Here is a 25241-nt window from a genome sequence, read left to right as displayed (position 1 = left end):
GAATTTTATCCAGTCATTGCAATTATTCTAGATAAACAAAATTAAGTCATCATTGTCAATGGAAAAACATCACAACAATTTGCAAGCATATTAAATAACTAAGAACAAAATTAAAGAATAGGAAAGAAGAAAATCTTGATGATTTCGGTGATTCTTCGAAGATTGATCATGGTGACTTTCTCTGATTATCGTGATTGCTCCTTCACAAAATGCTCCTTAAAGTGGCTGACCAATAGTGGTTTTCCTCAAGGGAAATGCTAGCTAAGGGAGGTGGAGAAATAGACGGCTTATGCATGGAAAAGAGGGCAGAAAATATGAGAGAAAGATGGGAAGAATGTGAATTGAAAGATAAATGAGGGATACTTGAAATGAGAAATGAGGGGTGGTATTTATAGTAGAGAGATGGCTAGGGAGTTTGCTAAAAATAGCATGGAGATCCCTGACAATGCTCCCTTGCTTGGTCAACCACGAAATGTTGAGGAAGAGGTTGGTGGTTGTTTGATTCAAGCTTGATTTTATGCATGAATCATGCAAGGGGTTAGACGGTTTCTTGGGTATTAGTTGGGGATTGATTTCTAATTTTTCACTAGTGTAGGGACCTCTAAATTAATTATCCTAAAGCTAATTTGGGTTGCTCTTGATGCCTTAGTTGAATTGGTCTACTTTTCCCCCTACTTGTATGGTTTTGTGACCCCAAATAACTATCAGACATGCTCTTCTCAACAAGACAACTTTAACTAGATCAAATTGACTTCTCTTGACTCAATTTGTTGTCTTTGTCATCCAATTGAGGTGGAGGATAACTCAGGTCTATGTATGGCTTAAATAATCTCCCAAACTTATTAATTCAATTGTCCCACTGCAACAATTAAAGCACAGAAATTACTATGTAACATAAGATAGTTAAATTATGCAAAATTTAGTACATAAATCCATAAAATTGCATACTTTACTAAAATTATGGTCATTGTCTCAATATGAAAAAAAATCACCCAATTAAATATCCAAATACTCAAGATTAACATAAATTCTAAGTAAAAATGTGATATAAACAACTATAAAAAATCTATATAATCTAGAGTTTATAGGCATTGGAACGGGTGACTCTCAGAAGATAGATACATAGATGTGACTAACTGGATGGCAGTACATCGAACTAGACCAAAGAAGAATAGATCATGACTTTGCTTATGGATTTATTCACTTGTGATGTTTAAAGTGTGGCATACGAAAATCCTGAGTGGATGACAGGCTATGTATGCGTGACTTGTACACTTTGATGTAAGTAACAACTTGAGTTTGAATAGATAAGTAATCGAAAGTTGGTGTGTCGGGTTTACAACTTTTTTAGTATGTATCGTCATTCAAAACAGTAGAATTAATAGCGCAAGACATGGGTAAATTATACCCTCTCATTAGCATTACATGGTTGATGAAAAGTAACTGTGGCCACGAGTCATTTGTCTTTGTGATGAATGGCTTGATTACTATTTGATAGTAATTGACTTTTCATAAAGGAATATGTAATGGTTACCATGAGATAAACTAGGATCATATTGAGAGAACGGATATTATCCCAAAGAGATCAAGATATCCTATGTGGGTAACACACTTATGGCAATGTCATTCGATGAACACTGAGTTAGTGCTTTTGTATGGTATGTTGTTAGAGAGAGCTCAATCCTAATACTATAGTGCAATGACTTCGTGACTAAATGAGTTTCTAATTAATAGGTGAAAAGTTAGAACTTAATTCCAAATCATTTGAGCCCTAATTACATATATCTAATTAATCCCTCCGCTAGCTCATTGAAACTAGAAATGAATTGCGTGTTTGAATAAAAATTAGCGTAATGAATAGGAAATGAGAAATGAGAAACAATCAGGAATGATTATGATTTTTTTCAAAATGGAAAAATGAAATCATTTGGAAATGAATGTAGGTTTCCAAAAATAGAAATGGAAATGATTCATTTGCAATTCTATATGAATTACTTAAAAATGATCGGAAGAATGAGTTTATATTTTTGAGATGTTTTGAAGCTCAAAAATGAAAATAAATCTTTCAGTCACAGTGGCAATGTTGAGTTGTGAAATATTGAACATATTTTCAAAATTTTACCATGGGTAAAATCGTCAAAATTTTACTAGGGGTAAAATAGGGATGAGAAAATTGTTTAATATAGAATATTGATGTTTATTTTGGGAAATTGAAAAATCAAATTGGGATTGATCACATTACAGAGTATTGGGTCAAAAGGCCCAAAAATTACTCGTAATTGGACCCAATGTGAGAGAGGCTCGAATTCCCATCATAATACATATGAGGGGAAGCACACCCTATTAGCCCCTCTCCCTCTCCTAGTTAGACTAGGAAGTTGTTTTTTCTATTTGAAATAAACCTCTACAATTCAATAAGAGTTCTACCTTCTCTCCTTATAAATAGATGACACCAGTAAAGCTATTTACACAACTTTTAGAGATTGTTACTATGCTGAAAAATAGAGAGAATTTACTCTCAACTATTAAATGTATTTTTCCAGAATAATAATTCTACCGATTTCTATTAGGAAGAGATAAATTTTGTATTCACCCCAAATAAAAAAGAGAACTTTTTCTAGTTTTGTATTTTGATTCAATTAGTTCGAGCCCACACTCGAAGCAGATCGTGGTACTAGAATAGCAGAGAAGATCATTTGGTTGAAAGCCAAGAACAATGAGCGTCTGCTAAGTCAAAAACACAAATATAAATCTGGTTAGGGTTTATTGCTATAAATATCACAAATCAGGTTGGTTTTCAAATTTTAAGTTTTTCGCTATGCAAGAAATTCGTTTTCAAACCGATTTTTTCCAACACGAACATTACCGTCAGACTACTGGTAGCCTCTTTCTGTCAAACTATTGTTGATATATTGTCGGTTTGGTTGGGTCGGGTTTGCGTCGTCTAGATCAACCTAGATGCATCTCAATCCTTCGGGTTTTATCCAAAAATATTGGTTACATAAATCTTATGTCCATCATCAGCTCACATATTTTATTCTAAAATAGTGAAATTAAACCCTGCATGGAGATGATAGTCCATGATCTAATTTATACATACCTAAGAAGTTAACAAAATTACATTTAATTTCTTATGAATCATAGCTTTGGCAAAATTAATTTGTCATACATAACAATAAAATAATAGCATACATCCATTCGCATACATTCCCCAAAACATATATACAATTACAAGAATGTCACATCTTATCAAAATTAATCACACATGAAGAAGAGAAAAACTTTCGGTATTAGTTTATAATATAAACAAATCACAACTTGGGCTCTGATACAATTGTTGGAAAAATTCTAGTTTGGAAATTGTTTTCTTGCATAGCGGAAAATAAAAATTTTGAAAATCGATCTATTATATTTATAGCAATAAACTGTTTATCAAAATCGCACCTGTGTTTTCGATTAGACGAATCCTTATCATTCATGGCTTTCAATCGAATGACCTTTTCTACTATTCTCGTACCACGAACTACTTCGAGTATGGACTCGAACGATTTGATTCAAACACAAAACTAGAAATAGTTTACTTTGTTTTTAGTGGGAAAGCAAAATTCTCTCTCACTAAAAATTAGTAAAATTACTATTCTGAAAAATATAACTAATACTTAAAGAATAAACTCTCACTATTTTTTAACAGAATAACAATACCTCAAAATTCTGTATTTAGCCCTACCGGTGCCATCTATTTATAGGGAGAAGAGGTGCAACTCTTGTTGCATTGTAGAAGTCTGTTTCAACAGAAAACAAACTCCTAGTCTAACTAGGATTAGATGGGGTAGCAACCTAGTTAAATAAACTAGGGTTTGTCATCCCTAGCATTAAACATGAGGAGCTTTCGGGCCTCTCCCATATCGGGTCCAATTTCAAGTACTTCTTGTACTTTTAACTCGATACTTTATAATTCAGTCTAACCTGTTTTTTTTTCTATTTCCCAAAATAAAATGAGTTAATTTAATTTAAATAAATTAATTTTTCAATTATATAATTTTCTTAACCCAATTCTAATTCCGTTAAAATCGTGATGACTTTACCGTAAAAGAATCTATGAAAAAATATATTTAATATTTTTACATTTAATGGATTCACTATGACCAAATTAATTTATTTTTATTTTCAAATTTTAATTATTTAATTGATGAATTGAATAATATTTGAAATACCATAAATTTATTTTCTAGGTCATTTCCATTTAGAGAAAACCACATTCATTTCCAAATGTTTCAAATTTCTTAAACTTTACCATTTCTATCCATGTATATTCATTTGATTTAACTTGCAAAACATTTCTTATTTCAACAAGCTAGTGGAGGGACCAATTTAATATATGTAGTTAGGGCTCAAATGATTTATAATTAAGTTTCAACTATTCACCTATTAATTACAAACTCATTTAGTCATGAAGTCATTCCACTATAGTATCATGACTGAGCTCTCCCTAATAACATACCATTACGAAAGCAACTCGATCAGTGCTCATCCTATAACCTTGCCATAAGTGTGTTACCCTCACAGGATATCCTTAATATCTTTGGGATAAATTCGTTCCCCCAATATGATCATATTTTATCTCATGGTAACCATTACATCTTTCTTCATGAAAAGTTAATTAATATCAGATAGTAATCAAGTCATTCATCACAAAGATGAATAACTCGTAGCCACGTTTACTTTTCATCAACCATGTAATGCTAATGAAAGGATACCATTTACCTATATCTCAGGCTATGAATTCTACTTTTTTTAATGACACTACATACTGCACAAGTCACATACCTAACAAATAACTTTTGGTTCATTATCTATTTGAGCTCAGGCTTTTACTTACATCAAAGTATGCGAGTCACGCATACATAGACTGTCATCCACTTGGGATTAAAGAATGTCATACTCTGAACGTCACAAGTGAAATCTATAAATGAATTTAGGATCTATTCCTTGGGTCCAGTCTGATGTATTGTCAGTCCAGTCAATCACATCTATGTCTCTAACTTCTGGGAGTCATCTGCTCCAATGCCCAAAACAGGGCATATCTCCAATTGGACTTTATATACGACATATTAGTCTTTCAATTGTTTTTTTTCTCATTTTCGATTAGACTAAGGACATGTTTAGATTCATCTACCAATATAAGTTGTATTTTCGTATTATGATCCGACCATGTAATATTGCTTAGTATTAGTTTAAACATTAGACAATCAGTGATCCAATATTTGATTCTATTTTGCTTTGCATGAAAAAATCACATGAGGACAATTATACAAAGTATATTAATTTAATCCATGAAATATTTTATTAACCAATATATTCAAAAAAATTAAAAGTTTACAAACTAATATACTACACTTAGCGCACCAGATCTAATAGTCTCACATTTTCCTTAGTGAAATAGATGAGTCATATTCCACTTTCTCATGCTCTCCATGTGTTTCTCAAAATTCCAACTAGCATAGTCTTGGTAAATAGGTACGCAAGGTTTGTAACGCCCCCACGCCCGAGACCATCACCAGAGTCGAGCTTGAGGGGTTACCGAACAATATTTATCAAATTAAGAACTTCAAATCATTTATTTCTACATTCACAGCTTTCTAACTACCTGCATCACAGTTACAAGAAAAATCATATCTCGAGTTACGAAACTCGAAATCTAGATCCGTAAATTTTACCTAAATCTAGACTCATATATATTTACTAATTTTTTTCTAGAATTTTAGGTTGGGCCAATTAGTACAGTTTATTAGTTAAAGTCTCCCCTATTTCAGGGTTCGACTGCTCTGACCTCTATGTATTACGAATCAGATATTTCTCTATACAGAAGTTAAATGACTATGAGGTTTGTTTCTCTTAAAACTAGACTCAATAAAGAACCTGTAAATATAAAGAACAACTTCTAATTATTTTTGTAAAATTTATTATGAATTTTTTAAGTCAGAACAGGGGATCCAGAAATCACTCTGGCCCTGTTTCACAAAAGTTTAAATATCTCATAAAATATAACTTATATGCCTGTTTTGTTCAATCCACATGAAAATAGACTCATTAAGCTTCAATTTCATAACTTACTCATCATTTAGTTCCATTTATACTATTTTTAGTGATTTTTCAAATTCATGTCATTGCTACAGAAATATTCTGTTTTAAGGCAAGTTTCATCTTTCCATGAATTTTTATGAACTAGATAACCTATTAAACTTCCATAATATCAAACATGATCTAAATTAGCCATCACCATGACTTATCAATATCAAACATTTTCTCAACCAAACATGGCCATATCATAAAATTATTTACACAAAATAAGTATATTGCTATACATGCCATACTTAAGTTTTACAAGCCATTTACCCAGATGAAAGTCCTTTGGATAGTGTGATCGAACCTTCGACCCGTCCCGATTCCCGAGCTGGCTTGTTCAAAACTACAGTAAATAAAGAGGAGGGAGTAAGCATAAATGCTTAGTAAGTTCATATGTAAATAACAAGTAACATAACAATACAAATATACCAAACAACTTTAGCATGGTATCACCAAAACATATATCACATTCCTAAACATCATTCCTCATCTTACCACATTATCATTGTTGTATCTATTTTCAACCCGAGGGTTAAGAACATACCTGTCCAAAGTGTCCATTTCACAACACTTACCAAAACGTCACTTGCATCTTAAGTGTTCTTCCATTTCACTAGAAATTTCACCTGTTGAACACATCGGAATACAACTTGGATACACGGATAATTTGCACATAAGTGCCTCATATGTAATCAAGCTACCATGTAACCCGCCCATAAGTGAACTCAGACTCAACTCAACGAGCTCGGGCGTTCGCATCCATAAGTGAACTCGGACTCAACTCAACGAGTTTGGATGCCTAGTTACATTTCACGAACTCGGACTCAACTCAACGAGTTCGGACATTCGCATCCATAAGTGAACTCGGACTCAACTCAACGAGTTCGGATGCTCAACCATCCTAGTGACATGTCACTTGTATCCTATCTATTCCTAAGGTTCAAACGGGCGTTTTCCTCGATCACACATCTTTGCCTGCTTCCACGGGATATCGAAATCGGTACTTCGGTGATAGTTCATACTCATCAAGTAATTCACATAATTACATATTATTCAACAATAACCACAAAGCATAATATTTCATGATAATAATCAGCATCATATCATATAAACAACATTAAATTGCTTAAAATGACAATTATGTTACTACATTTACACATGAACTTACCTTGGTACCAAAATATAAAGATTTTGCAATTTAGTCCACAATCTTTTCTTTTCCTCGATCGCGACTTGAATCTCATTTTTCTTGATCTATAATACCAAATTAATCTTATTTAATACATACATTCATCAAAACAGCATTTAATACGAACTTTGGAAAAATTACACTTTTGCCCCTAAACTTTTGCATAATTACACTTTTGCCCCTAGGCTCGAGAATTAAACTTTATTCCTTATTCTTATGTTTTATAACATGCTGATCATTTTTCCCTTCTATGGCAACATCAAATTCTCTCTCTAACATATACTTGTGACTATTAAGTATTTTTGTCGATTAAGCTCTTTTACTCGTTTTCACTCAAAACCGAGTAGCACAAGTTGTCTAACATAATTTAAAACCTCATATTCTATCATAAAACATCAAAATACACAAATTTCACCTATGGGTATTTTTCCAAATATAAACCCTAGGTTAAATTATTGCTAACATAAGCTTAATCGAGCTACCGGGATTCCAAAAACGTAAAGAACATTAAAAACGGGGCTTGGAATCACTTACTATGGAGCTTGGAAGCTTGAAACAAATCCTAGCTATGGAGAACCCTTGAAATTTTGGCCTAATGAAGAAGATGGACAAAAATTGGCTTTTAATTTTGTTTTTAATTCATTTTAATAACTAAATGACCAAAATACCCTTACTACTAAACTTTCCAAAAATTCCTTCCATGTCCTAATTTTGTCCATGAACTTAAAATTGGTCAAATTTCTATTTAAGACCTCCTCATTAATATTCCAAAACAATTTCATACTAAAAAATTCTAGAATGCAAGTTTTGCAACTTATTCGATTTAGTCCCTACTTTCAATTTAAGCACTTTAGGCATAGAATTTCATCACGAAATTTTCACACAATCATGCAATCATATCATAATCATCAAAATAATTATAAAATTATTATTTCTATCTCAGATTTGTGGTCACAAAACCACTATTCCGATTAAGCCCTAATTCAGGATATTACAAGGTTGTCCTTGGATGCGACCTTAACAACATCCATAATTTTGTCTGCGACTACTACCCCTATATGTGCTAATTTCTATCAATATGTGTCATCCTCTTGCGGTTACTCATCTCCTTGGTATTATTTATTGTTGCATTTTTTTCACAATACAGTGTGATAATTTTTTCTATACCAGGAATGACTTTTCTTCTCAAAGTCGCAACTTTGCTGCAACTAGGGGTGAGTGTTCAATCAAATTGAACCAAATCAAATGAAAAAATTTTGAGTTAATCAAGTTGACGAATCCTGTTTTATCATCCTAACTCAATTTGAAATTTTCTCGAGTCGAGTCGAGTGAGATGGAATTTGAATCGAATCAAATATTTTTTTGAGTTAAATTAAAAAAATGATTTTGGGTTTTTGTAGCCATTGCCACCCACCGTAATCAAATTTGTTATTAACTTTTTTATTCCCTCATAATTTATTTATTAATCTTTTATATATGGGTTAGCTTTTTTGCTTGCTTAGTTGCTTCAATTATCTTTTGATTCTTGTCACCATATATTTTGAAATTAAAAAATATATTAAATTTAAAAATTTTGAGTTTGTAATAAAATTTATTTTAAAGATAAAATGTGAAATTGATATCAACAGCAAATTTTAATACGAATATTTTATAGCATCGTCAATAATTCAATTTTAACAGAAATTGATAAAGATTCAGCATGATTAAACAATTCAATAATATAAATAGTATAAAATGTGAAATTTAATTCAATAATATAAATAATAGACATAAATTTGAAAAAAAAAAGTTTTTAGGGTTTGGGGAAAGTTAAAGTTTTGAGGGGAAAGCAAAAGGGAAGAAAATTGGGGGTTTGGGAAAGTAAAAGTTTTAGAGGGGAAGTAAAAGGAAAAAAGTTATGGGGGTTTAGGTGACAATAATTTTTTTGGGGAAAAGTAAAAGGGTTTGGTATTTGGTTTATTCGAATTATTCAAGTTATTCAAATTCAAAAATTCAGCTCGATTCGAACTCAACATTTGAAATAAAAAATTGAGTTGATTCAATTAACTTGATTAATTCAATTCGAAATTTAAACTTTTTTTTTATTTTTTTTAGTCAATTTGAATTTTGCTCACCTTTAGCTGCAACCTTGTGATTGGCTTCCATCTTTGGCTACTATCGAGGATGTCGCAACTCTAGCTTTCAATATTACGACTTACAGCTTCCAATATCAGAACCTTGGCCACAGTCTACTTGCCTTTTTGATGTTGCTCGAAAATTATTCTAAGTGTTTGTGCAGCTTCAATGTCGCAACTTTGTGTTCTTGATGTTGCGGCATTTTAAGCAGTCCCCTAACTCTTTTGCTGATTGTTTCAAGTTATTTCTTGCACCACTAAATCAACTTGTTAAAACTTCATTAGGCTTGAGTTTGCCTAATTGGTCTTTAAACATAATATAAAGGCTTATTTTATTAAATTAAGCATAAATAATATCTAATTGATAAAACTATGAAAATAGCATAAAATGCTCTATGAAAATAGCATAAAATGCTCGATTACAAGCTTCTTAAGTATCAAAAAGAATGTTATTTACCATATCGAATTATGGTAGATCACCAACCTTGCTAAGATTGAGGATTTTGGCATAAACATCAGGGAACTAGTAATGGAAGAAAAGGAAGAAGGAAAAGCAGAAGAAGATGTCACATAGGTATTACCTGATAAGGCATCATCATGTGCTGATGATGAAAATGATGAGGTACTGATTACCAGGGGAGTGCCCACTACCTTTGACCTTGCTTAGACTTAAAAGGTTAGAACCTGATCTGTAGTGGTCAAAGAACATGTTGATTTTCCCTTATCCAGAAAGGCAAGTAAAGACCCTATTGTAGCCAAACAAATCAAGAAGAGGAAGACCTTGAAGGATAGTCCTCATGATACCTCATTTGATTCCACTCATATTCTATTTCTTCTAATAATGCTCCACTCAAGTCTTTGATGAGACCTCAAACCAAGAACTCCAATATTCCTTCATTTGTCTCTCAAAGAAGCTGGTGAACCAAAGCTTTTATTTGAAGCTACAACTACTACCAAGAAGTATAAAGAAATGATCTTGGTAATAAAGAATAAGGTTTTCTAATATACAACATGTTCCAAAAGATATACAAGGTTGATTCTGAAGAGTTTCATCGATGAGAAAAATATATATGAAAAAAAATTTATTGACCACGAGGTCAATTTTATGATGATTAGTTTGGCACTATGTTGACCAAAAAAGGGGAGAAAGGAAGGTTGCTGGAAGAATGGCTACTTGTTGTGTTAAATGGGGGTTTAATTTTATTGGTGAATGTTGAAGCTTTATTTTGAACTCAATTTATCAAAGAATGAATTGCTTTTACTTTGCTGCATTATTTTCATATTTTATTAACTTTCTTAATTACAATTATGGTTGGTTGGTAATCACCTTCAAACATGTGAATGTTAAAGTAAAAATCATGCAAATAAAATATCTAATGAAATGCGGTATCTACAAGCGAATTGGTGAAATTGTAATACAGTTTTGTGTTACAATGGAACACCAAAAAGCTTTACAAGGATCGTACCCAAGGGAGGATGGCTTAAATCTAAAAGTATCATCTACAATAACAGGTCTAAATAGTAATCACAAAAAATTATATTACAAAAATTAAGACTAATGATTAAGGTCATAAAAGAAAAACTAAACTACTAAAATGAAGTTGACAAACGAGAAACTCTCGAATAACAAACAGATGATTAACTCGCTTTAGTGGTTACAATTAACTTCAGAATTCAAGTTTTATAAGTGAATTAGTTATTACCTAACCAGTATTACCTCTCGGGCTCTACCAATTAATTAATCAACCAGTACTCACTTATCCCTTAATCTCACTTTCATGACTAGGATAAATTACGATTTACTCGACAAACTTATCTCTCGATCTCGTCTAACCTAGATTACTTCCTAGGTTCGCCAATCTTAGGGTGTAAGCACACATAAATTTATACCAACTAATTCGTATGGGAAACCATCATTATTCCGTTAATCACTCCTACATCCTCTCATTAATCTCCCTAAAGGACTTAGCCACTCATAGATTCAATAAACATCTCCCTTAAAATTAAATTAATCATTCAAAAAAACAAATTAAATTAAAAGTGATAAAGATAGAAATTGGTTTGTCTGAGAATTTTGATGTGCTCGGATCCGCAAACTCCTTTAATAGTTATCGAGATATCATCATTTACAATAGAAACGTAAAGGAAAATTATGAAAATACTTAACAACAAAGACTTAAACTCAACTTGAATCGAAGTCGAAGAACAAGATATAGGCAAAGCTAGCTACTCAATTAGGTCAATTACAAGCCTTAATTACACTAAATATGAGTTGTGCAAATGAAAACACTCTTAATATTTTTTTCCCTCCACCAGACCTATGTTGCAACATAGGCTAGTGCGTGTCATGACACACAACTTCAAATGTAACTTCTTGAATTGGCTCAGTTGTATTATGACCCCGGAAGCTTGTGTTGTGAATCGGTTGTCGTTCCTGATGCTTTTGGGCTTAAAAATAGGTGTCCTGCACACTCAATTAAAACATTAAAATTATCTTAAGGCCGATATTTGCCCAATGGATCAACTAACTCAAAATATTGTGTAAAAACTCTTATTTTTCGATAGATAAATCTAAGCTAAAAGAATCGAAAATGCAATAAAATATGTTAAAATAGTTAGAAAACAAAATCGTTAAGTTCCAAAAAGTACTTAAATTGCCACTATGATTTTTGACAAGTCTGTTGGTTATTGATGCAAATTCAACTTGACATTAATGAATAATTTAATTATTTTCTGAGTTAAATTTTTTTGAATTAATAGGAATACGCAGAGGGGGAGCTAAAGTTACTTAATGGTATAGCTTCATGGTTTGTATATATTTTGTTCAACAAATTGTCAAAGGAGGAGATTGTTGAAGACGATGGAAGGGATGAATGAGTGCCTGAGGCAGTGCCCACTCCTAGATTAACTACGACCGTTGAGATAGTTTCCATATTTGTGCTATTGGCAATTTATTGAACCAAAATTATTGGTTTTGTTGATTATATGGAATGTATCTAGCCCATCAATGAAGATGATATCACTTGGGGAAACATATTTGAAAGAATTGGATCAAATTGGATCACCCTTATCTAATTCTTTAATCATGGATATTGGATTGGATTAGAGCATTGTATTCTTAGCTACCAAGAGTCCATGTTTACCTTATTTATTATTATATTACATTTAGCTTTTATAGTGGTTGTTTTACAAGGATTGTTATACATCTTGTTTATGTTAGCAAGTCTTGAAATATTATATATAATTGAAAGATTTGTATAGGTTATTGTACAGAGAGATATAGCATTTAATTTGTTCATGTAGGGAACTTTATTTTATGAGTGCATGTTGATAGAAAAACCTTTTTGTTTTGTGATTGTACTTGCTAAATTGGAATAGGTGAATTCTGTGGTGAGAGTATCAGTCTTCAAGATGCAAAAGTGAAGAAATTGTCATGGGTGTGTGAGGCTCCTCAGGCATAGGGAAACTGAACTACGTAAACAACCCTTGTGTCCCCTATTTTATTTTTGTGTTTTGCAAATCTTGAAAGAGTGCCCACTCCCTTAACCACTCCTTCCAAGAACATAGCTTATATGTCAACAACCACTATGAATTTATAAATTTATAAAACCCTTAAGCTGTTCATTACACCCATTACACTTAAAATTTCCTCATTTGTTCTCATACTATTTCAATTCCAAGTATATTTTCATCAAGTCAACAATGAAGTTTATGGATCTCTCGAAAGATTATTGCATATCCATCAATGATCCCTTTATGTTACAAATTATTGGTGAAATATTTCTTCTCTCACTCTAGTCTTAATCTTTTTATATCCTTTTGTATTTTTTGAAGGATATGAATGTCTAATCAAGAGATAAATTGCTCACTCAATCCTTTTCTTTTATAAACCATGTATCTTCTAATGATATTTTCCTTAATGCTTCTCTAGGATGATCTTTTATCTAAAGGATGCAAGCTACTCAAAAAGAAGAAAAAAACATTATTGTGGAGAGTGTGCCATAATGAAATTACTTTAAAAGAAAAATCAGTCAAAAGAACATGTCACAAGGATTAGGGATGTCCAAGAGGATGTGAGGACTGTGAGTCCTTGAAGCATGTATTGTTTGTTGTGAGTCCTAGGGAGGATTTCTATGGATCTAGGAAATGGTGGGAAGAGATTGCGAAATCTTTCCTTAGCTTTGTTTCAGTTAGTGAAAAAGGGCTTATTGAGAACTTGTCTTGGCAAATCTAGAAGGCTCATGATGAGCTTGTTTTTAACGCTATGATAAGGGATCCATCTGCAATTTGGTGTGATGCAATTGGTTCTCATGCAAGTTTTACAAAGTTTATTTGTAACAATCCATATGTTAGTCCTATAGATAAAGAAGCAATGATTTGGCTAAAACCATTTTCTGGTTTTAACAAGTTTAATTATGATGCACCTTTAGGTGATGATTTTGGTTAGGCCAATATGGCTATGGTTTGTTGAGATAGCGAAGGAAAGTGGTTGATGGATGTTTCTTGAAATAGGTGGGATTATAATAACACATTTTTTAGTGGCATTGAAAACGGTGATTTTAAAACTTCATTTCGTATTTTTGAGTCTATAAATATTAATAATTAATATTTACGAGATTAGTATTTAAGTTTATTAAAGTTTGGTCCCTTAATTTTGTCAAATCGATAGTTAATTAAGGTATAATGATTAAATTATAAAAGTTTGTCACTATATATTTTTAGTTAATTGAGAGACCCTTCTAAGTGCTCAAAATGGTAGTGGAGGATAGTTAACATCCACTCAATTTGATTAAGGTTAATTATTTAATTTTAATTAATAAATAAACTAATCTAAGTATATAGCACAACTTAGTTGTTGTCATCTTTTATTTCTTTCTTCTCCACCGTTTCTAACCAAAGAAAACCTATAAGCTAGTGTTGTTGACCTTTTAAACTTTTGGCCCTTATATGGTATGTTCAATTTAGTCCTTTTCTTGTAATTTTTATGTTTTAAAGGTCATAGGAGCTTGATTTAGCTAGTCCATGTACCAATTTGTAAAACTTTTAAAGTTTTGAAAAGTATCCATTGATGAATGCTTGAATAAATTGGTACTAAATTGTTATATTTTAAGCTTAGAAGTGAAAAAGGACTAATTTGTAAAGTTTAATTGCTAGTTTTCAAACATAAGGGTTAAAGTGTATAAATTTTGAAATTTATGTAAAAGTCTTAAAAGGATGTAATTAAGATTAAGGACTAAATTGAATAAAATGCAAAATTTTTGGGGAATTCAAAAAGTGAAATTGATCTAATTCATGCGTATAATAGGATGATATAAGATGTTTGGAATTAATAAATTAAATTGAATTATTATATACGTTGAGAATTGAATAAAACTGAGGATAATCGAAGAAAAGGCAAAATTTTAACTAGTCCTTTAAGATTGTTCGTTTGTTTTTTTTTTCAGGTAAGTTCATATGGAACATACTATGTTAATTCATGTTATGCTTGCATTGTGTTATTTTACCTATTAGTTTGTATTGATGTAAATGTAATGACTTTTGGTATCAAATAGACTAAATTGTAAAGTATGAATTATATGGCAATTACGAATAGGTACGAGGTACCGAATGGATATGAAATGTTGACATGGTTGATATAATATGTATATATTGTTACAAGGATAGAATTGATAAGATTACAGTAATAAAGCCCGTGTGAACTTAGTAAATGATTAGGATACGTATGGCATGCCATTAAGGTCAAATATAAAAACGATCAAGGATTTAGATGATTATTTGAGATCCAACATTTGTTGTGGATTCGATTCTTATCAGCTTGTGTGAGCACTATAGTCCCATCTATCCAACTTCAATTTACTAAGTTTCCTCTCAGTCGAGATAATGGAAATTTAATGGAAATGAAATGGTAGAAATGATTAGATATTAATTGAATTGCTTGTGTTGCAAATTATATATGGCTTGAATATTATATGTCATAAGATGTAATGTTTGAACATGTATATGAATTGATTTATAAGTTCTTGTGATGCAAATGAACTAACCTATTGGTTCTGTTGTTGAATTGTACATGAAAGTATAAAGATGCTAAAGGACGTCATGTTGTATACCAAAGTATTTTTTTTGTGTATGTGTGAATATATACCAAAGTGTTTTAATTGTTAAATTGTTGAAATGTCAATGTATAAGTAAATTTCATATGAACTTACTAAGTATTCAATATGCTTACTTTGTTGTTTTCCCCTTTTCCTTGTAGATTACTGCTAGCTCTCGAAAAGAGTTATATTTCATGCCTTTAGACCTAGATAATTGTTTGTACTTGGGTACATTTAGTGGAATTTTAGGACATTTCATTAGTATTTATCATTTTCATTAGGAGCTTGGACAGTGTTTACATGTTAGATACTTTTAATTGTGTATGCAAGGGTTATATTTAGTGGATTGGCAGGTGCAGGCTATAGAGAAAGAAATAAAGGAGTGAAGGTTTGTCATGGCAAAAGGTTGGATAGTTTTCCATCTTGTATGCTGTGGTAATTTAGGAAGATGGCCGAGTCAACATTCAGCGCATACCAGTTTCAGCCCAACACTACTTGTACCAAAAAAATCTGCCTAAAAAGAGGAGAAGATATCGTGGGATGTTGGAGTTACCCAATGACGAAATGCTTATAGAAAGCCAAAAGAAGAAGCCCTTGGTGTGGAGATCCAAAGGCAATAATAGAGGGTAGCAGTTGAGTAAAGACGGAAAGAGGAGACCAAAGGCAGTCCCTCTAAACCACCATAGAACACTATGCTGCTGGATGCGGATTGGTTTGGCGACAGCCATCTTCCTAAGTTATTCCATTGTTTCTTAATCTATTTTCCCTTGAATTGAATTGATTGAAACGATGTTGGATGTTATTTTGAACTTGAATTTTAATCACGAACCCAAGAGCTAAAATCTCATAGGGTTAGGATTACAAGATGGAAACTTTTATTCTCTTTAATGATTGAAGCATATATTTGATTTAATCTATTGTTTCATTCAATTGTTTTTATTTCCCAATTGTATGCGTACATTCCCTAGAAATAGATGAGTGTGCATTCTGCCCCTAAACTGAATCTAATTCTAAAAAGGTTAGATTAGTTGGACCGAAATCGAATGATGCAAGTGAGTATTCGATCTAATACTTGCAACAAACTCTAGACATAGACCAGCGCTTGTATAGAATGAAGATAAAATATTGCAAGGTACTGTGCTAAGGCCTATAGACACAAGTCAAGTAACTTGAGATCTAGCTCTCGAAAGAAGTAGGTCACTTTAGGTCTCTTCTGAGCAGTAAATTGAGTACGATTATGCTGAGGCATTACTGAAAGTAAGGGCAGATTCTTAGTAATCCCAACTTGCCAAATCAACATCGTAGACCTTCAAACCTTTGTCACAACATCTTTTCCATAGCAATCTTAGTTATTTATTTATTCACTTACGTTTTATTCACATAAATATTCTCGTAATTGCCATTGCATATTTACTCTTGCTTTGCCTTAGCATTTACCAACATTAGTCAGTATATACTTGACACTCATCTTTATTATTTTAATTTACCACTATGTACTTAACTCAGCTTTGTCATAACATTAATCATTATCATAACTTGACCATTTCTATACCTAATCCTATCCATGTGGAGGCGATCTCACTTATCGCTTTATTACTTGATTCGACATATATACTTGTACAATTTTCATATCATATTCACACACGACAATTACCAACTTGTAAAACGTGACTTTCGAATCGTCAAAAAGCTCACACTATCCCGTTGTTGATTCGATAGTCTTTTAATCGTTTTGAAACTCAATTTTGTAGCATGTGTATATGTGTTATACTTTTGTTAAGTTAGAGGTTGATATGGTTAAACCTTTTCAAATGCTTGAGTTTTGGTAATGATAAAGCTTTGTTGATATGGTATGTTTTAATAACTTGTTACGACATTGTGAATGGCATTAAGATGGTATGTTTGAGTATGAAATGATATAGTGAAGATAATGGCAATGAATGAAAAAATGCATGATTGAATAGGTTGAGTTTGAATTAGTTAATTTTATATGTTTTGATGTCAAATATTTAGTATATTGGATTGGTTGATTTGAAATGGTTAAATACAATGTTTGGTATGTGTTTAGGATGATTTTATGCTGGTAAGGTTGTGCAATTATGCACCAAACTTGGAATTTGAAAGGTTGACTTGAAATAGGTACCAAATAACCTAATTTTTATCAAAAACAAAGTCCACTTCCTGACGAACAATCTTCCTCGTTGCAATGTTGGCTGACAGTATGTGACATCGTGATGTTACAAACTATTTAGCGATGTCATGATGTCGACCCTTAGAGTTTGAAACTTTACAATTTGATCTTATTTCATACTCAGGTCAATAAAAGAGCTTTGTGTAAGCTCAATTGAGACTCAAAAAAGATTGTGTATTATATTTTGAATGTGTTTAAGACATGAAAGATATATTTACCGTATATTTGACGGTAGTTGTTTCAATAACGAATGTGGCATCCTGTAGCTCGGACCCGACAATTGAGTCGGTAAAGATGTTACAGGGATCATTGAGTTGGGAAAGATACGAAAGTTAAGGAAGCATGCTTGCTTCGAAAGAGCAAAGTGTGGAACCAAAGTTATTAATGAATCCGAAAACAAAGAATTTGTTTACATTTTATCTTCCTCTTCCTAAATGTTACTTAGTGATTTGTTACTATTATTGATGAAATTGAGTCGGCAAGGATGTTACAGGGATCATTGAGATGGGAAAGATACGAAAGTTGGTTCCTTGTTTATGGTTAGAGAAGCTAATATTTGGGTTGACAATGTGGCAAAATTACTTGTTCGGGTTGTTGCCTTTTTGACTGGATGTGTGATTTTCAATAGAGTGGGAAACCCTTCTATCAGAAGTGTCTGTGACTTTTGCATGTCAATTTTTAATCAACAAAAAGAAACTAATGTTGTACTATCTCAACTGCACATACATTCCAAGAAGAAAGAGTAAGATTATATATACGGTAATCGAGCCAAGCCGAGTTGAAACAACAAGATGTTTAAGCTTAATTTGAAACTTGTTGCTTTAAGCTTGATTTAATTAAAGTTTATTTACATGGTTAATATACTCAAATCCAAGTACGAGCTCAATCTCAAGCTTATTTTATATACATATTTTTGGGTGAAAAAGTAATTAACTATCAAAATATCAAATTTATAAATCAAAAGCTTAATTAAGCTTGTGAGCTACTCGAAACGAATATTAAGATACTCAAAGGAAGGCTTGTGATTGAACATGACTTGAGAATAATAAAAAATTTAAAATTTTTCAAATCAAACTCAAATATGACGTTTATTTCATTGACAACCCTAAAACTACCATCACAAATACCAACTACTACACCCTTTATGGCATTTTTATTTTAAAAAATACCAAATAATATTTTGAGATGATAGTCCATCTCATACCAGATTGATAACTCGTTTTCATGATGTACCAACCTTTACATAAGAACTTCTATTGAGATTCTCAAACTCATTGAAGTTGATTCAACTTAAACTTAAATCATGGGATCAAATTTTATTTTATTTTTTCTCAATAAACAGTTTGTAAGCTCATGTATCTCACATACAACTCTAAATTTACCATCTCAAATTTCGAATTCTGTTTTGAGTAATGATAATCAATCTAATGCTAATTGACCTTTTGACCACCTTGATTTCTATAAAGATAAACTCGACCATTCTATTATTTGAATTGCTTAATCTTAAACTTGACTTGAAAATCATCAATTTGAATTATTTTCAAATTGAACCCCCTAAATTTACCATAACAATCACCATATTTTGTTTAGAGCATTATAGCAAGACCTGGTAACACAATTGCATAATGTACCAACTAAAAGTTTCCATGGGTTGGGCCAACTGAGGCGGATTGCCCAGGCATGAGATCAACTAGATTCACCCCACTCAAAAAGCTCATACTATTGTTTAAAAATAATTATATATATACTTCTATATTAATATTAATATATTTTTATAATTAACTTTAAACAAAAATATTTTTAAAAAAAAATTATTTAAATTCAAGCAAGTCAAACTAACCATGAATAATAATTCCTTATCCAAGCCAACTAGACCAGGCGATTCACCCGGCCCATTCCATTAACTCTAATATGGACCTCTATCTATACACATAGACTTCTTTTTGTATACACCCGCAAGTTATATTTTATACAAAACTTTTCTTTTCTAAAAAACAAATCAATTATTTGACTTTTTTAACCAACTCATACTTTTTTTTCATACTCTATTATTTACATAATTTCATTTAGAAGTAAAAAAAATTATTAAACTAAGCTATTGAATGTAATTAATAATAATTTATTAGATTTATACTATTATCAGCTTCAAGCCACTAGAAGTAAGAATCAAATTCAGCTAATAGAAATATCAGCGGTTACCTTGCCAACCCAAGAACTAAGAATATCTGAGCTAACTGCTTCCAAAGAATCTGAACTGTTTTTTCTTTTTCTTCTTCCTTGAAGGAGGGTATCGATAAAATTCCCCCATGGTCTCTCCAAAAAAGGAAAGAAAATAGAAACGGTCCACTTTACAGAAAAAAAAAAAGAAAAAAAAAAAAGGAGGTCCCTTAAATTTAATGCTTATCTGTTAAAAAAATATCTGCAGCCTTCACCTTAATCCAGCTAAAGAAATTATTTTGTCGAAACATCAACATCAGCCTGAAACCAAACACAATAATCAGACTCACAAATGGAACATCATGAACTCATTCTTATGTTTAAGCCACATCACTAGCATGCCTGAAGTAGAATTCAAATTAAATTGAGACGGATTTATATAGAAGTTAAAAGATAAGAAACATACCAGAGTTCAGAAATGATAAACAAATATCTCAGCACCATGATAACAAATTTTTGGGTTTGGGATGTTTTGAGTTCAAGTCTTTGTGAGTTTAAGGCTTGAGTTTTAGGGTCTAGTCATTACGGATTCAATCATTTCATGTTCTAGTCACTTTGGATTTGGATCATTTCAGTTCAAGTTGTTTCAAGTGATTTGACTAGATCAGCTGCAAACCAGAGTGATAAATTTGAATCTAATCCATAAAAGAATTGTTTTTGCAAATCCAAAACCACCCTTGCGATAATTAGAGAATTTAACCATTTCCTGGATGCGTACCAGAGGCAAAATAAGTTACCAAGTATTATCATGTAGAACCCCAATGTCAGTGACGAAAGCATACAGCAACTGCTAAAGAGAACTCATTTGCATATCTCTATTAATTCAATGCTCTGTCCTATTTACCTTGGGAAAAGGATGGGGATTACTAGAGCCAAGCCATTCTTCCTCAAGGAAGTGACTGAAGGCTTTAGCAACAGTTAAAGATAGATAATCTGAATAGCACTAGTCTATTCATCGAGAAAATGTTTTATCAACTAGTAACCCTAGAATAAAAAGCTCTATTTCAATAACAAAGTTACCATACTCAGATGGAAGTCAAGCACCGATTGATACTTATAGTGAATCAGCAACTAATAACATTATTTAGAGAAGGTTTCATATCATCACGCATGCATGGACAAGAGAACACAAATAAATGAAAGAATTTAGAGAAGATGCTAATGCACCCTTCTGCATATCATGATTGTTAACTTAAAAAGTCCACAATCATGAAATATATAAGAGTAACATGTAATATGAATATACACAATGTTCCATAACAGAATGAAGGAGGTGAACATAAAGCACAGATTATGAGCTGAAAACAATAGAAGTAAAACAAGAATAACAGCACTAAACTCTTAATCAAGACAAAACCTTGATAAAATAAAAAAAGAAACCAAATCCAACATAAAATTAAATGCAGATATACTCACATGTTATAGGCTCTGAGAGCTTATAGTTCACTGTAATTGCGCCAAACTGCACGAAATTCCTCACGGAAAGTGTTAAGACGAGCCTTCAGGTTCGGTGTTCTAAAACTTGCATGAAGGACAGTGGCTGAGAGAAAGAGATTTAGATTTATAAATAACATGATTAAAGGGGGAATGAGAAAGATTACATAAGGAGGTGACTTACCAAGAAGTGCAATGGCAAGTGCCCATAGCACAGTCGAGAGACCACAAGATACATACCAAAGGATGAAACTCACTGTATCAATAATGGTAAATAAGTTATTCATACTACATTCAACGGCAAACTGATTAATTCTTCTTTAATAAGAAAAAGAACATTTCTCAAACACATTGATACCAGAAGAGAATATGAAGACAAAAACCCAACAAGGCCGACCACATATGTGAATTGTTCTTTTAGATGATGGACGTCCACGAATAACAGGACTGGCAATAATGAAACAGTTAATAACCAAATCAAGAATGCATACTCTGCAGACACAGAGATTAAAAAAAAAAAATCCTTACGTTAAGGGAGGCCTCATTTTAGCTGCTAAATGTGGAGAGAATTGCCTCACTATTCTAGTCACCTTCTCACTAAAAGTACCAGCGAAACTACATGACAAATAATAGTTAGCAACTATAGATTTGAAAACTAAATCTAACCATATTGCGACCTTCAATCATAGAGCTCAACCATTCATTTCAAATGTAACAATCGAAATAAGAACCTCAGTAACCGAAATTCAGACACTTGTAACATAGATTACCTATCATTCAGAAAAGCGATGCTAAGCGCTGTTAAAATCGCAGCTAAAACAGCAACCGGCCTCCTCAAGAATCCCAAACCTGCAAAATCACAGAAATTAGAAGGAAAAAATATACAATAGTAAAAAAAAAAAAAAAAACTTCGAGCCTGTGTGCGTACCAACAATGAGAACAATCAAAATGAAATAATTGGTTCGATAGCTGCCAAAAGAGCATTAAAAGTAAGAAACTAAAAGGAGTGAAGTTCTTAACCTGGAATCCGCAAAACCACAGTCGAGATCAAAATTCAAAGAATTTTCTTGTCTTAGAAGCAATATGCAAGGAAAGTAAATAGCAACGATCAGCATTCAACCTGATTCAAATTTTTAAAAGAATGAAAGGAAGAAAGATTACTTGTAGAGATTGCATTTAAGGCGGCTGTTCCATTTGGCGTATGATCGAGGGACGGTGAATCTGGAGAAGAATTCGGAGAGAGGACGCGGCGGTGATGACCAGTCAACTTCTCGAAGCGCTTCGATCAGATCCTCAGCGGTCACGTTTCCCCAATCCATTGAATTTGATTATGTTCCACCTCTTTCTTTCACTTCGATATAATCCAACAAATTTTCTTTTAAAAAAAGGTCTAAAATGAAATTTTCGACGAAGCAGAACCGAGTGAAATGAAATAGAGTGAGCTACGACGATATGTTTCCTACAAAATACAATGGCTTAATTTTTGTTTTTTTTCTCTAAAGATTACTTAATCTATTAATTTCGCCTCAAAACACAATATTATCAACATATATTTTAGCTACCTAAATATAAAAAGTGACATAATTTGAGGCAATTTTATAATTAAGCCAAATTACAATAAAAGTTAAGTCATCAATAAATTTTAAAAATTTATAAAATTGTCACCAATTATTCAAATACAAAATAATTACTTAAAATTTTATTTTAATAAATTGTAAATATTCCAAATATAACAAGTTATTATTTTATCGCTATATGAGAGTAAACACTTTTATTAACACATTATAACAACTTAAAAAATGTCAACACATCAAAATTATAGTGTGAAAATTAAGCAACAACCAAAAAAAATATGAAATTATTTTTTTATTAAAAAAAAAGAGAATATAAAAAACTAAATACATACTAACCTTTGATTTTATTCTACTATTCTTACATTTTTATAATTTTGTTTTGCAAGTTTTTATAAAAAGAAGATTGACTTCAATTATATGGAAGCTATTAAAGTAAATGTAAAAATTGAAGTTAATGTATTCGAATTTTTTTAACCTAAAATTTTATAGTTATTTAATATTGATATAATATCAAATTTAGTTTTTAATGTTTATATTTTTTGTTAATGTAATTCTTATTTTTTTAGCTAAATTTAATCCTCAATTTTTCAAAATGAGTCAAATAACTTTTTTTAATGGAAATATTGATTAAAACATTAATTTTGTTAACGACATTGACATGGCAGATAGTGGCGGAGTCAAAAAATTCTATTTGGAGTGTCCGAAATTAAATTATATATTTTTACAATAGTAAAAATAAAATTTTATCATTTTAATAGTCTATATCTTTATAACTTTTAAAATGTTAAATTAATTTTTTATCATTTTAGGAGGACAAAGTGCAATTTTACTATTGTTAATTTAAAATTTTATAAATTATAAAGAGCCTAAATTGAAAATCTACCATTTTAGTTGGGGCCATGGCCCCTGGGTCTCTTAGTAGCGGAATGACAAGCGATGTGTACTTCATGTTAAAATATATAAAAAAATTCAAAAAAATATAAATTATAAATTTAAAAAAAATTCCCCCAAAATAGCATGAAGAACATGGAAACTGTCATGTAGGATATCATGTTTAAAAATTTAATATTTTAATCAATATTTCTTAAAACAACACTTTGACTCCTTCTAGAAGATTAATGGTCAAATTAAATTCTTTTTAAAAAATTGAAGATAAATTTTAACTAAATAATAATAAGAGCCAAATTGACAAAAAATTAAAACATTAACGATTAAATTTGACATTATGCCTTTAATATTTATTAACCAATATTATATTCAAATTACCATTAGAATATATACAACTTTATAGCTCAATATTCAATATTATTACTTACCATAATTATATAATTTACCTATAACTTAATTTATGATAATAGGAAAAATATATAATATTAAAATGACATAATTGCTTATTACACTTTTAAATTTTATAATAAAAAAAGTTATTTTACTCTTCTATTTAATTTTTCGTCTTTTTTTAGCTTTTAAATTTATATTTTTATCAAATCACTCTAAAATAGACGGAAAAGTTTATTCTTTTAACTTTATTGATCATGTAGATTACCACGTGGATGACATTTCAGCATTTAATTAATTTTTAAAAATTTAAAATTGTTAAAAAATTAAAAAATTATTTTTTTAAAAAATTAAAATCATTAAAAAGTATAAAATTTATTTTAAAACATTTTTTAAATATTTTAAAATTTTTAAAAATTAATTAAATGTTAACATGTCATCCACGTGTATACTACATCAGCAAAGTTAACATACGATAACTTTTCTATCTATTTTGAGATGATTTGATAAAAAAATACAAGTTCAAAAATTATAAGAAATTAAATTTTAAATAGAAAATTAAAATGAATTTTTGTTATAAAGTTGTAGGGTAAAAAAATTCATTATACCTATTAAAATTGTGTTAACTATAAACATGCGTGTGTGAGATACTAGCAAATATGAAGGCAAGAAAAGCATTAACATTGGATTATGCAAATAGGATAATTGGATTGATCAACTTAGCAATATATTTCAACGAATTCCGAGGCATAAATTAATTTTTTAAATTTTACGGAATTTTCTGCCATGACAAATTTTAATGCTTCAATTAAAACTTTTTTCTATTCGACTTCCAAGGATTGATAAATTTTACATTGACATTATTATAATTGCATTATTTATTGGTGACAATATAATTTGTTATACATTAATGATCACCAACTTAAGTCCTAAATAGGATCTGGGTTACTTATTCATGATCCGAATAGGTCCCACTAGATGATTGAGTACAAGTTGAACCGCGAAAGGATAACAAGGGGAGCAAAC

At 31.1% G+C, this 25241-nt stretch overlaps 1 protein-coding gene across 1 annotated transcript; it reads right to left on the bottom strand.

Moving 5' to 3' along the window:
- Window positions 1-19889: 19889 nt before the first annotated feature.
- LOC107893899 (PRA1 family protein A1) lies at window positions 19890-22836 on the bottom strand. The gene is made up of 8 exons (XM_016819042.2): window positions 22525-22836; window positions 22292-22332; window positions 22134-22212; window positions 21892-21978; window positions 21722-21810; window positions 21548-21619; window positions 21346-21469; window positions 19890-20190 (listed from the first exon to the last, which is right to left on the bottom strand). Exons 1-7 carry the CDS (start codon window positions 22680-22682, stop codon window positions 21366-21368), a joined length of 630 nt encoding a protein of 209 aa, XP_016674531.1. The 5' UTR covers window positions 22683-22836; the 3' UTR covers window positions 19890-20190; window positions 21346-21365.
- Between the last annotated feature and the right edge of the window lie 2405 nt (window positions 22837-25241).

Source organism: Gossypium hirsutum, chromosome A13 (assembly GCF_007990345.1).
Source record: "Gossypium hirsutum isolate 1008001.06 chromosome A13, Gossypium_hirsutum_v2.1, whole genome shotgun sequence".
In the NCBI taxonomy this organism is placed as follows: domain Eukaryota; kingdom Viridiplantae; phylum Streptophyta; class Magnoliopsida; order Malvales; family Malvaceae; genus Gossypium; species Gossypium hirsutum.
This window is presented reverse-complemented; position numbering and strand designations above follow the sequence as displayed.

Coding starts and splice junctions, on each gene's coding strand:
- LOC107893899 (XM_016819042.2), bottom strand. CDS start 22,682: ATGGATTGGGGAAACGTGACCGCTGAGGATCTGATCGAAGCGCTTCGA. Junction 21,811..21,891: donor AAAATGAGGCCTCCCTTAAC/GTAAGGATTTTT, acceptor CATTATTGCCAG/TCCTGTTATTCGTGGACGTC. Junction 21,620..21,721: donor TGTCTTCATATTCTCTTCTG/GTATCAATGTGT, acceptor TTATTGATACAG/TGAGTTTCATCCTTTGGTAT.